This window comes from Botryllus schlosseri, chromosome 3, assembly GCF_051294905.1.
Source record: "Botryllus schlosseri isolate E-star chromosome 3, Bs_hap1, whole genome shotgun sequence".
NCBI classification, from domain to species: domain Eukaryota; kingdom Metazoa; phylum Chordata; class Ascidiacea; order Stolidobranchia; family Styelidae; genus Botryllus; species Botryllus schlosseri.
Genome location: NC_137238.1, coordinates 6963438 through 6977140, shown reverse-complemented (window position 1 = coordinate 6977140; position 13703 = coordinate 6963438). Strand labels below are relative to the sequence as shown.

At 42.2% G+C, this 13703-nt stretch overlaps 1 protein-coding gene across 1 annotated transcript; it reads right to left on the bottom strand.

Annotated features, from left to right (window-relative positions):
* Positions 1-3312: 3312 nt before the first annotated feature.
* LOC145435694 (ATP-sensitive inward rectifier potassium channel 12-like) lies at positions 3313-4660 on the bottom strand. Its single transcript, XM_080312988.1, has 3 exons — positions 4295-4660; positions 3953-4099; positions 3313-3553 (listed from the first exon to the last, which is right to left on the bottom strand). The coding sequence occupies exons 2-3, from the start codon at positions 4075-4077 to the stop codon at positions 3403-3405; spliced, it is 276 nt and encodes a 91-aa protein (XP_080169114.1). The 5' UTR covers positions 4078-4099; positions 4295-4660; the 3' UTR covers positions 3313-3402.
* Positions 4661-13703: the final 9043 nt, after the last annotated feature.

Genomic DNA, 13703 nt, shown 5'->3' with positions numbered 1-13703 from the left:
TGACCTTGATCTAACACTCGCACCCGTTCCCTTTAACGTAGATATAGACCGCCCGTTTTTTTGTGTACAACGCAAGCTTCATAACATTTAATCCACAAATACGATACTGTCTAACATCATATCAATAGCGCAATCCTTAGTGGGAATAGCGAAATAACATGGCTTATCAAAGTTATAAATAACAACGGGCTAGCTCGAATTTAACTGCGGGAAACTAATGTATAGTCGTCTCCGCGTGGCATGAATATAGTGTAAGATTTAATGTACAATTACATGCCGCGAATGTTCGAAATCAGCCCTCATCGGGCGAATCTGATCACGTATGGTGATATCGGGTAATATGCAGAATATGCAAGTACAAGCACCAATATTGTTGAAAAGATCCATCCCTTTGCAAACGCTGATCGGGGAATGCAGCGCTGTACGGCGTTGCATTAGATCAGCTTCTAAGCAGCACAAATTCGTGATTTTATTTGATTCGTTTGAACGGGTATCCTCTGTCGATAAGGTCACACGCTGATCTTGTTCTTGCTTCACTTAGACTTGAATATTCGTATCATTATATCTGACTGTATGTCTTGATAGTGATGAGTACATTGCCGGTATTAAGACGTCACATCAGTGTTTTACCGCGATAGGCCTATATCAGTCGCATGTTTCGGTTCCAAGTGCACTCTCGTGCATGTAAGTTGATCTGTCTTGTGTAGTAATCCGTAATATGTCACCATATCGTCGCAGTGGAATCAAAGTTACATGTGTCCATATATTTCAATATTGTTTTGGCATATCAGATAGAAGATCACGAAATAGCACGATGTAAGGAAGTCATTTTGCCAACGGGTATGCCCGAGGATATTTAATTATATTTAGGGGCCCTACCTTTTCCAACTCATCTCACTCGATCAGCTTTACCTGTAAATGTGATTACGTGAGTATAGACAGGATTAAAATTGATAGCAATATACGCAATTCCTGATGATATTGGCTGTTTTGATCCTAAGTTATAGAAATTTTTCGGCGCTTCGCGCGTTTAGTTGGAACGCCCACTAAACGAAGACCAGACATAGGTGATTAGTAGCGGTGAAAAGCGTGTAGCCTGAGGTGAGTCTGGCTGGCAAAGTCCCCCAGAAGTTCTGTTTATCACTCTCTGGGGGCTGGTTGCGCACTGCTGTCCAAGGGCCGGCGCAGTGAGTTGGCGTATTTGCGCAGGCTCGTGAAAGATTTTAGGGAACATTGGTGACGAGCCTTTGGCCGGCTAGGTATTTTATTATAATCGCATCTCTTTGGTGTCGAGTTTACCATATGGCAACGGTTATGAAATTCGACTCCTTATAACTTCCTGAATTTGCCTCGCACGTCAACAATCTTTTAACGGATATTCATTCTATCGGGCCAGATTTAAAAATGTTGCCGCAGTTCGCTGATTATATCCGCGGCGTCTAGTTCATATTTCGACTCATTCAAAATGGCCGACGAATTATTCTTCTGTCAATTTATGGTTGTTTCTAGCATTTATCCTTGTTACACGTACACCACATTAATACCCTCAAGTTCACAGATTACTCTACACTACAATTCTACCTTTTTCTTTACTCTTACTCGTCAAATTTTGGTGGTGTTAAATTCATTTGTTCCATATAAGTTCAAATAAACTTCAATAAAGTATATGCTTCGTCATATTACACTTCTTTTACAACCATTCTCTCGAATTTCATACAGTGTTCACCGTGTAACAGAGGGTACTAGATACACTTGAACCGATTTTCCTTTCCATCATTCTATATTAAAGGTGGCGATATATCCATAATTAGCCCTGCTGGTTATATTGCATGGCAGTTGGAGTGTAGCCTAATTGGCGAATGGCTCCAAAGCTAACAAAGAAAGCACTACATCCTGGCCACAAGCATGAACCTGGCACTGGCTATCTTTGATGAAAAAACCATAGCAGCTTGCTCCAAATACCTTCCAGATAAGGCGGATACCTCAAAGTCATACATATGTGGTGGAGTGTTGTAAACAACAAGCAGAGGTACTCCCCCAATTGTCTTGGTAATGCTGTCATTCTTGGGTAACGCTGTCATTTTATGGACTGCACCGAGTGTAGCTTATCCCTCACGACTGATGAAATTGAAGAGGAATATGATGAATATTTCAGTTTGGTGGATACGGGACGGTTGACTGTACCTGCCGTTCAAGTGCCCCATTTTGTATTTGATTCCTTCGCAGTTCTAGATTCGGCTACTCAGTTCATATCTAACTGTTGCACTGTTCCTCTGCGCCGTGCAGCATTACGTGTGTTGAAAGTTGTGTCAGGTAAATACCGAATTGGTTGCAATGCACGTAGTGAAAATTGTACAAATGTCGCGTTCAAGAAAATTGTGAACATTTTTTACAATAATCAGCAAAAATTTGCGAATTCCTCACTCAGGGAAGACTCAGTTCGCCAATTTAAAGAGAGGCAAATGCAAAAGAAGTGATTGTCCTGTAAGGCTGTGATTTTTGTTTACTAAGGCTCTAATTCAAGAGTTTCTGCACCCATTTTTCTTTGATTATGCAAATTTCGTTCCTAATGTTTTTGTTATATATTGCTGCAATAGACCGTTTTTACATACATTCTGCACCGGTGTGTTAGTAGAGTACCAGAGACAGGTAGCATTATGACAATATCGCATCTTTTGACCAATTGAGTGCACAGCTGGTAAGGGTTGGAAAGTAGACTTTAGGCCTCTTAATTTTCAGGTCAATAGGCAGACTGTAAGGCCGTGTTTTTAGTAGGCCATGGTTGAACATGACTTCAATGCTGTGACTTGGACGCGAGTCATAACACCATGACTCGGACTTGACCCTTGAAACGGTGACTTGGACTCGGTGATGAATTGAAAATGACTCGACTTGACTCGAGTCAAAACCACAAAAGTAAGATTGACTCGTGACTCGGAACCATGTGACTTGGTTACAACCCTGGTGTATAGATCCAGACGTAAATTGCACAAACCTAATCCCAACACGAACTACTCAATATCGCGGTGAAATATTACTTGATCATGGCCACAATCTAATGCGACAAGTGCCGTTTTGCCGTAAGCGGATCAGCGATATAAGCCAAGTTCAACTTGATACCTCCGCTCCGCATCAGTGTCGTAACAAACAAGGTAATTTGCCGAATTATTTCGTCATTACTCATGTACTCAATACCTTCTTGGACTTAAACGTCACTAAACTCGCGATGTCACTGAATAGCTCAGAGGCCGCCTGAGTGATTGTTTCGAATCCAATGCTTGTTTACCAAAAATCGGATTATTGAGGAGATTTCACATTTGTTTGTATATAGATAAAGTGATACGGTACATCGGGAATAGAATGGTATCAAAATTATCAAAGCTGCACCGGGCTTATCCGCTCTTACCTGACTACGAACGCAGTAGTAAACAGAAGAAGGTTCCAACGCCATCGTAAATCCACGCATGTGGTAAAGACGTCGGCTATGAATCGCTTTGGTTTGCCTTGTACGTTAGCGTGGCTGACATTGCAGTGGCCCATCTTTTTGATGAACCTGTGATCATACCGGTCATAGTTTTAATGAGCTGTGCAGATCAAGAACACAGCATCCAAAGTCCGGTGAGGTCGCAAGGAGGTCAAATCATTTTTATTACAATTCTCACGCGCCTAACACTCAGTGGTGGAAACGATAAAGACTAAGACTTCAGGCAACACTGATACATCGCGTTGATAATATCTTTCGTGATCAACTTCTGCGGAGAATTAATGTTAAACCGGCATAGCAGCCGTTTGAGTATTTGAGTATGTGTCACTGGATTAATGTGGGTCGACCTATGACGTGTCGATGAGATCGTAGATGCGATACGAGATGGCTATCTATTAACAGTTTCCGCGTATGACGCTAAATGACTGCACGTGCGGTATAAGGCGGTGCGCTATTCAATCCATTTACCTCGATTTCTTGCGTCTGTGCATATGCATTGACCGGTGTGACACAGCGTCGTCAAATTCTTTGCCGACGTACTGCAGGAAAACCTTGTCTTCCATGTTGTTGTTTTGAAAGCTGCTCGTGCTCATGTTGGTACCTTTCGTGGAATTACTGCGCAAAAATACAGACGCATTATTAAATCCAGCAGAGACGCGCAAGCGCGCTTTCCAGTATAGGAATAAATGCGTTGGAAGAGATTGACTCTTGCCGGCTTAACTCTAAAAGCTAATGACGCCGATTTGTCAAGGTCATGCTGTTGCGAACCCGGGAAAATATTCGAGGAAGTAATTCCACTGACGCACTTACCTAATGTATCATTCTAACGCATCATCTCAGCTATTTTAATTTGAGAACGAGGGGCCAGTGAGTGATGAAGCAGTTTTTTGTGCAAACTCCACAGCTTGAGGTAATAAAAAGTTATATAACTAAAAGTATCCGGATCTAAGTTCAGCTTTGTCGAGTACCAAAACACTTTCATCTCATACTCGCAATAATCCTTCCGTAATCACCGTGACAAAGTTCCGTAACACTGCGATTGCCTTGTTTTTTGTTTCAGTTCACCATGACCTCATTTGCAGGATAGAAAATGGCTTCACGTCGATTTATAACTATAGGTTGTCCTATTGAGAAAAGCTTATTTAATATCGGTGCCGCGATAGCGCCGCGCTATTGCACTACGATTGTAGTAGCGTGACTGACGGTCTGTCTAATATACGAGACGTGACCAGTGACCACCAAGCACCGAGGCACCTGCGATGTCGTCACACCCTAGTGGCGCCATAGAGCTACCACTACAACGATCGTGATAATTTTTTTTTTCTTTTGAAGCTCAGTAGTTGCCAATAGACATGCCATTATCCTCTTGGGATCAGGCTAGTTTGGTTCTCGGTTCGCTCGCATATACACCTGTTTTCTGCAGGTTGTTGTCTGGTCTGACAGTTTTCATCATTGCTTCCCCATAACATACACATATATATATACATACACATACTACATATATACATATACACACATACATGCGCACATACCCATACTTACATAAATATAATGGTCTCTTTATGGTTTCATGGGCCCGCCACATACACATATGCACGGAGGGGAGGATGCTGAGCATTTACGCTAGTACAGTCCGGAGTCTATCTAAAATCATTGGAAGTTGGCCTTTTAGGCGGAGTCTGGATCTTGCCGTGTTCAGGACACGTTTGGTTGTGGAATTTATGTACTCGGTTGTGTCGCTTTCCATTTCATTTTCCACTTCCAAGATGATTCGATTTTGTATTACTTTTTCTTTGTATATGGTCAAGAGGAGTTTCGTGGCGAGGTTGTTCTTGTCCCAGTTCTTTTCTGCAAGGAGCGTTCCGCTTAGGGATGTCTTAGCTCCCGTCGCTTGTCTCAGGGTTGCTTCTAGTCGATCAAGTATCCTACGAGCACTTGGGCATGTGTATAGGATATGGTCTAGTGTCTCTTTTTTACATCCACATTGTCTGCACGATGTTATAGCAAGTTTCCCAGTTTTGTGTCCTAGTATATTCTTTTGTTTTCTCTTCCAGCCGAATAGGTATCCGTCGCAGGCAATACGGTAAGTTGTTACTCTTTCTTTGTTTTTGATCAGGCCGAATGTGTATCTGTTTTTCATTGCAAGCGATTTCCAGTTGATTTCATTGTTTCCTTGTTGGTCTGTATTCACATGTATATTTTTGATTTCATTGTATATACATTACATTGTATATTTCATTGTATATCCTTTAGTGACGCTGTTTGCCAGTCTTCCTGTTCCCAATTTAGCTTTTCGGCAATGCTTGTATTCTTTTTCCATTGGTTTGATAGTAGTGTGCGGTGTGGCATGCTATTTGTAAAGAGTGGGTCGTTCCATTTTCTGATCGTGGGCCTAAGCTCGTATAGGGCGTAGAAGTGCCAATACTCCGTTGGATGTTCTATTCTCGACAGTTTTGATATTTTTTCCAGTTCACATGCCTTGGCCTGGCTTTGGGGGTGTAGGATGTTCATTCCGCCTTCTTCTGGTTTTCGTATGAGCGTTGTTCTTCTGATTATCTCTATTTTTTCAGGATGCCAGAGATATCTGAATATCGTTCTCATGAGGCGTGCTGTGAATTCTGGCGTGGGAGGTATGGTCCTTGCATGTAGGGTTATAATTGAGGAGGCGAAAGAGTTTATTACGTTCTTTTTTCCCATCCACGTGAGCTGACGGTGGGAGTTGCTCATTAGCTTTCCTTCGATTTTCTTTATGACGCCCTCCCATGTTTCGTTTACCTGATCGTGTCCAAATTGCTGTCCTAGTATCTTGATGCTTTTAACGAAGTTTCCTTTGAATTTTTGTTCTCTGATGTGGTCTAACGTGTTCCCGATGCACAGGATCTGAGTTTTTTCTTTGTTTATTTTTTGCCCTGTGGCTTTTTCGAGGTAGTCAAATTCTTCGTACGCTCTCTCGATCGACTCCAGCTTTGTCGTGATGATGGTGAGGTCATCGGCGTATTGCTGTGTCTTCATATTGTGTTTGCCAATTTTACATCCTGTTATTTTTTTGTTTCCCAGAATTTTGATCATCAGGGGTTCCGCTGTCAGGGTGTAGAGATACATCGATAGTGGACATCCTTGTCTCAGCCCTCTTTTGATGGGGATTTTGTCTGTGATGAATCCGTTTATCCCGATGCAGCTTGTGGCATTGTCATATAGCTTTTTTTATCAATTTTATTGTTTTGGTTCCGAAATTGAATTTTTCCAATATTTGGAATATATAGGGGTGGGGGACACGGTCAAAGGCCTTTTCCTGGTCAAAGTTTGCTATGATGATTGGCTGTTTCTTTTCTTTCTGGTATTCCATTACCGATTTTATATTTCGTAGTAGATCTGACATTTGCCTCGATGGGACAGCGCATTTTTGTTGGGGGGATATTAGATGGTCAATATTTTCTTTCATTCTGTTCGTTACGATTTTCATCATGATCTTATAGTCGACATTTGTGAGGGAGATAGGTCTCCAATTCTTCAGCATCTCGGGATCTCCCTTTTTGAATATGAGGTTCACTGTTGAGTCCGTCCATGTATTGGGCGTGCTGTTTAGGAGTAGAGCGTTGTTGTATAGTTGAACTAGTTCATCCTTAATAAGGTAATAGAAGGTGGAGTAGAACTCTGACGATAGGCCGTCTGGCCCGGGGGACTTTGTCTTATTTTGTTGCTCGATTGCATATTTTATTTCCTCTTCTAGGATTGGCAGGTCTTGTTGCTCGTGCTGTTCTTTACTTAGTTTTTTCTCTAGGAGTTCCACTAGGTTTTTTTTGCATCTTGGCATTTGTGTTTTCATTCATTTGCCAAAGTTCTTGGTAGAAGGAGTAGACTTCTTGTATTATCTCTTCTTTGTTTTCTGTTATGGTCCCGGATCGTTTTTGTACTCGGGCGATTGATTTCCGTTGTTGCTTTGTTTTTAGTTTTTCAAAGAATTCGCGGTTTGGCTTTTCGTCCTCCTCTAGCTCTTCCTTGTATAGCAGTTTCATTTGGTGGTGTAGTTTGTCTTTTTCAATTTTCTTTAAGTTTTTTAGGATGGTTTTTCTCTCATTCGAGGGCAGGTTCTTTGAGGCGAGTTGTTGATGGAGTGTTTTCTCTTTTTCTTTTTGTTTTCGTTTTTCCTCTATCCCGAAGGAGATGGCAGTCTTTTTTATTTTTGTTTTAAAATCATCCCACCACTGTGCGTGGTTGGGGTATTCTACTTTCCTTAGCGCGGCTTCTTCATATTTTGATTCCAGTGTTTTCCTGAAGTGTTTATTTGTGTAGTGGGTTGTATTATTTTTCCAGTAGCCGCCGCCCCATTTCTCTGGGTCTTTTGGCTTTACGATGATTCTGAGGTAGTAGTTGTGGTCTGATATTCCGTTTATATGATGGTTGACTGATGTTCTCGAGTGGGCTATTTCTTGAGTAGCATAGACCCTGTCTATTCTCCTTGAGTTGAGATTGTTTGTATTTGTATACAATCTTGTAAATGGATTGCGCCATCTGTATAGGTCTATAATGTTTTCCTGCATTGTATATTCCTTCCAGATTTTTGCTGCTTCAGACAGTTTTAAGGCGTGATGTTTTTCGCTATCTTCTTTGGCCGTAATCATATTAAAGTCCCCCGCTATGATCATGTTTCCATGGTATTGTTGGAGGTTATGCGTTACTTCTTTGTAGAAGGTCTTTTTTTCTTTGTTATTGGTTGGCGCATATATATTTACTATGGTTAGTCTGACCTCGTCGTTGGCGCTAAGGCTTAGGGTCTGGACCCTGTCCGGCACAATGATTTGGTGGTCAAGGGTATAGTCTTTCACTTTCTCTTTTTTTTATGAGGATAGTGGTTCCCTTGTAGTAGTGTTTTTCTCCGGCCTTGTGTGGTTCTGAATTGAAGTTTTTGTAGTATAGGAGACCGTTATTATCAGCCCATAGTCTAAATTTCCTTTCATGTAGGCGGTGGACTTCTTGGACGCAGTATACGTCCGATTTTGAGCTCGTCACGAAGTGTCTAAATTCGTCCCAGCGTCTCTGTATACCGTTTACATTTATGGAGATTAGGTTACATCCAAGAACTCCCGTTTGTTGATTTGTTTCTTCTGGAGATTGGGTGGGGGGTAGGCCTTCCATTTTAAAAGAGGGGGGTTGTGCGTTGCTTTCTTCTTTTATTTCGCATGTTTTGATTTTTTTTTTTCTCATCTACTTTTTTTGTATTTTTTTGTTATTGTCGTTTTTTCCTTCCTCGGGGCTGCTTTGGTAGGCTCTCTTTGGTCTTGGGCTATTTGGGGTTTTTTGTTCTAGTGGGGTGGGGATGCATTCTATATGCTTGAAGATCTGGACTTGGAGGGGTTCTGGTATCGCCATAGGTACGCTTGATACTCCTTTCCCTCTATTTCTGTTTCTTGGGGGGATTAAGGGGGGTTCCAAGGGGTCAGATGGATCAGGATCATCCACTTCTGTGTGGGTTTTGTTCTCTGCTGAACCCTCTGAGGTCGGGTTTTCCAGATCGGAAGGGGGGTTTTCTTCAGATATCTCAAACATATCTGTTTCGGCGCTTTTTTTGTCGGCAGAACTTTCTGTAAGTTCTGGTAGGATGTTATTTTCATTGTTTTCTGTTTCTTGTTGTGTTTGTTCGGAGTTGCTTTCATCATGTTCCTCTGTATTTTCATTATTTTCTCCCATGGGGGGTGTGTTTTGTTGTTTGTTTTCTTCGTTTCTTTCGATCGTCTTTGTTTGTTTCACCTCGTTGGGTGTGGGGAATTCCGTTAATAGGTCTGGGCAGTTGGCCCTACGGTGTCCGGTTTGCTTACATTCAATGCAGACTGTCTGGTTTGTGCAGTTTCGTCCTGTGTGGCCTTTTTGTAAACAGCGGAAACACTCTGGCTCGTATTCTCCTGGTGGGAAGAATACTTTGCATGAGAGTCCTCTGATATTGAAGAAGGGAGGGAGGTTTCCAGGCTTGTATTTTTGGATTAGGACTCGTCTGTATCCATTATGGATTGTTGTTCCGCGGTGCATTATCTTTATTATTTTTGTGACCTTTCCACATCCGGTTCTTTCTACCATTTCTACGATTTCCCGATCTGTGGCTTCGGTAGGGATGGCCCGGATATTGATTGCTTGGTATGGCTCCTGAGCGTTTTTGAATTTGATTATTCCGTTCGGTGTTCTAATACCGTTTCGAGTCACATCGATGAATTCTTTTTTTATGTTTTGCGTGCTTTCCATGTCGAATATAGTAATGTTATAGGTTTTCAGTCCGATTTGATAGATGGATTCAATATAGTCTGTTAGGTTTTTTATGGGGGCGAAATTTAATATAGCGGAGTAGACATCTGTGATTAACAATCCGTCTGGGATTGTTACGTCCAGGGACCTTGGACGGTGGGTGTACCGGTTTGAGGTTGCCATTTCCCGTGCGGGTGTTTAGTCCGCAGGTCGGCGGTCAGTCGGCAGTAGCTAGCAGCCTTTTCCTCCTTTCCCTCGTCCAGACATAATAAATAGAAACTTTCTTCTCCTGTAGCAATGCGGCTACTGGTTGGAACAATGATATATATACAATGATTGGAAACTGCCACGCCCCTCAACGGTATAAGATAGGTTCCCGGCGAAATCAGTCCGTCGCGGGATATGCTTGAGTAGAGGTACGGGATTGCGTATGTCGACTGTGGTGGAGTGCTGCAATCGACCTTGCTGGCGTACTAATTCACTGATTTTCCCCAATTGGTTTGGTTTTTGTTGGTTTCTTGAGCATAGTGAGGCAGTGCTGCATACTAGGATGTGTTTTAACTTTTAACAAAGCACATTTATCAAAGTACCGACTAGCTGCGAGGCATTTTAGCATCGGTTGCAACCATGCATGTACGACAAAGCCTAAAAGATTAATAGATACTGTGGGTGAGCGTCAATATAGATTTGCAGAACCTAGAAGGAAGGATTGTTAAAAAAGGATTTAAAAATTTTCTAGCAGCATTTACGTCACCTGATTTTTTAAAAGAGAAGGGTTGATTACGATATTTGTGTGAGCAACTATAGGTTGTTTTAAATAGTATATATTGTAATATTGTGGGGCCGAGTTCACTGGCAACCATAGTATCGATAGTGATTGTACCTTCATAATATAGATTCGGCGTCCTAAACATAGAAGATATGCGGAAACTAGAAATCGCCAAGTTTATGTATCAGTTTCACTGCGGTCGTTGCCCCGAATATTTCAATGACTTCTTTACCTCTGAATCAAAAGCGCACAAGTACAACACACGCGCGTCCACGTCGTCCAAATATCATATGATCGACCGAAAAGATCATCGCTCCATCAAATATGCCGGACCTGATGTGTGGAACAGTATCCCGCCGGCCATCCGACAGTCGACGAGCATGTCCACATTCAAGTCGAAATACAAGCAATTACTACTAAATAAATACAGTCCATCCTCAAGATTACCGGACCACGACTGACCTATCGATCTCGCTTCCCATGACATGCCGCCCTATTTCTTGTCGGATTCTTCTTCTATACTATCTTCTTTACTTTCATTCAGTGTGCATGCCTCCTCTTTACATCGCCTAGGCCAGTGGTTCCCAACGTGGGCGATATCGCCCCCCAGGGGGCGATTGGGCGATCTAGGGGGGCGAAAATGACGAAGGGGGCGACAGGGGGGCGAAAATGGACAAAGGGGGCGACGGGGGGCGAAAATAGCGAAGGGGGCGATAGGGGGGCGATGACGCGTAAAACGGTTGACCTTTTTTTTTTTTTTTTTTTTTTTTTTTTTTTTTAGTCATCCACCTAGCAATGCGGAGCGAAAAAACGTTATTTTCAGCTCTGAGCGGAGAAAGATGACCTTTTTTTTTTTTTTTTTTTTAGTCAACCCGCCGGTGATTACAGTCTGTATGCCCAATTATCGGTGCACAAAATTTGGGGGGCGATGATCGGTGTTGACCTTGAAAAGGGGGCGATGGGTCGAAAAAGGTTGGGAACCACTGGCCTAGGCCAAGGTGGGTGTCAGATTCCATAGACTACTCCTTGTCGCTTCGACATCTTCCTGTCTTTCCATTGTATCGCATTTTGTGGTGTATTGAACTGATAAAATTGCTAATAAACCAATGATGATGATGATGAACTAACCTAGGGCTGCCATACGTCCGGAATTTCCCGGACATGTCCGGAATTTCACTGTTAAAGCTGCGTCCGGGAGGAATTTCTAAAATATGCCTAAATGTCCGGAATTTTGAAGTAAGCTCATTATTTTTGGCTAAATCAACAGAAACAATGTTATTTTTGAACAGATTAATGCTACATGAAATATTTCTTCGCGCTGCGCGCGATTTAGTAACACATACATTGGTTTTAATATGGATACTACCACCCTCGCAAAAACTGCGATCAAAAATAAATAAAGATAACATTCAGTTACAGAAATCAGTCTAATTGTAATCGCAGTTACAAGATAACGGTATACTCATAGAGTCGGTTTATGCCGCTTGGACATGACTTAACAATGTACAAGATAGCGACAAGATAGCGTTAACCGACAAGATATCGTAATGGTGAAGCGTCCGGCTTCTTGATCGGTAGGTCGGTCTCCGGCCGGGTCAGACCAAAGACCTGATTAGTAAAATTGATATCAATGACTTCTCCGCTTGGCCCATTGGGATAGCATGGAGGGGTGGTGCAGGACTTAGAAAGCCGTGTACAAGGCTATATCTGCACCTTCCTTGTCCAGCGGCATATGCACATCATTCACTCATGGTATGCATATGCACAGAGCGTATGTAGGTTATGTATATTGTATATATCACGAGTCGGTGTATATGCCGCAAAATATCAACTCTGACTTTGTATAGTAATATAAGGAAGAACAAATTATTGACATAATTCATTCAAATAATTTAACGATGTTGCATCGATTACCCTACAGTCGGCTCAAGATCAGTGTTTATTTGAGCGGGAGGCAGCTGAAAAAATGTGGCTTCGGCCCTGGTTACAACTTAAAACTACACAACCACATACCAGTGTTGGGATGACTCGAGTCACCTTTTTCGTATAACTTGACTTGACTCGAGTCACTTTGCTAGAATGACTTGACTTGACTTGACTAGGCGTATCAGAAATGTGGATTGACTCGTGACTCGAAGCAAAATTCACGAGTCAATTTTGAGTCATAAAGCAATCGATATCGATAAAAATCACTGTGCCTTGCATGTGGTCGGATTGTTCGCGAAACGCTGTTGTAACCTGTGAGAGCGACCAATCATTCATTGATCGTGTCTTTTACTGAGCCTCCATTGTTCTCAACGCGGGATCTCGTGGAGATGTGCTTCTTATTATATCGCTTTTCCTGTGTTGATGTTGGATTCATTAATGGCGTCATTAAATATGGGAGGCAGGCATAGCCGTTGTCACCGAGGATCCCGTCAATCACGCCTTCCTCGAAATCACCCTTGATTGCACTGTTGTTGAATATGCGCGAGTCGTGAGTGGAGCCGGGCCACCTTGCAACTATGTTCAAGATTTTGCGATCACTGTCACATATAACTTGTACGTTAATCGACATGTATCCTTTCCTGTTACGGAATATTTCGGCCTCGCTACCTACTGGTGACATGATAGGTATGTGAGTGCAATCGATTGCCCCCACTACTCCAGGAAAACCAGCAATTTTGTAGAAGCCTTCCTTGATCTTTTGAACATCAGCATAATAATGCTGGATGAAGGAAGGCTTCTGAGTGGCGATGGCGTAGGCTACTCTGTGAATGCTGCGCCTTGCTGTGCTGCGTGACACACCCATCAAGTCTGCATCCGATTGCTGTATGTGGCCTTCAGCAAAAAAACGTAACGCCATAAGGAATTGGAGCAGTGGGGGCAGGCATTGCGGTCGGACAGATAATGACTGTTCATGTTTGATAATCCTGAAAATATCGATAGCGGAATCTTTGGAAAAGCGATAGCGCTTGTAAAACTTCTTGTCTGTATATATTTCTAATGGATTGTGAACATCTTTCAAATAATTTTGTGGAGTGTGGTGGTGGTTTCGCTCTTCGAGTATTTCCAGAATTTCAATTGGATCTTCACATTCGTTTAAGTTCATTTTGCAGAATACAGGTGTACGGTACACTATTACTTGCTGAAAGTTTTAATAACAGGGTATCGTTAAAAAGTTAGATTGCAGGAGCTTTGATAACCTAGGGTCCACGGATAATATGGATAGTACAT

What these genes read in the sequence shown, in the direction of transcription:
- LOC145435694 (XM_080312988.1), bottom strand. Translation starts at nt 4,077, where the DNA reads ATGAGCACGAGCAGCTTTCAAAACAACAACATGGAAGACAAGGTTTTC. An exon ending in CACAGACGCAAGAAATCGAG is followed by an intron (nt 3,554 to 3,952) that starts GTAAATGGATTG and finishes GTATGATCACAG; the next exon opens with GTTCATCAAAAAGATGGGCC.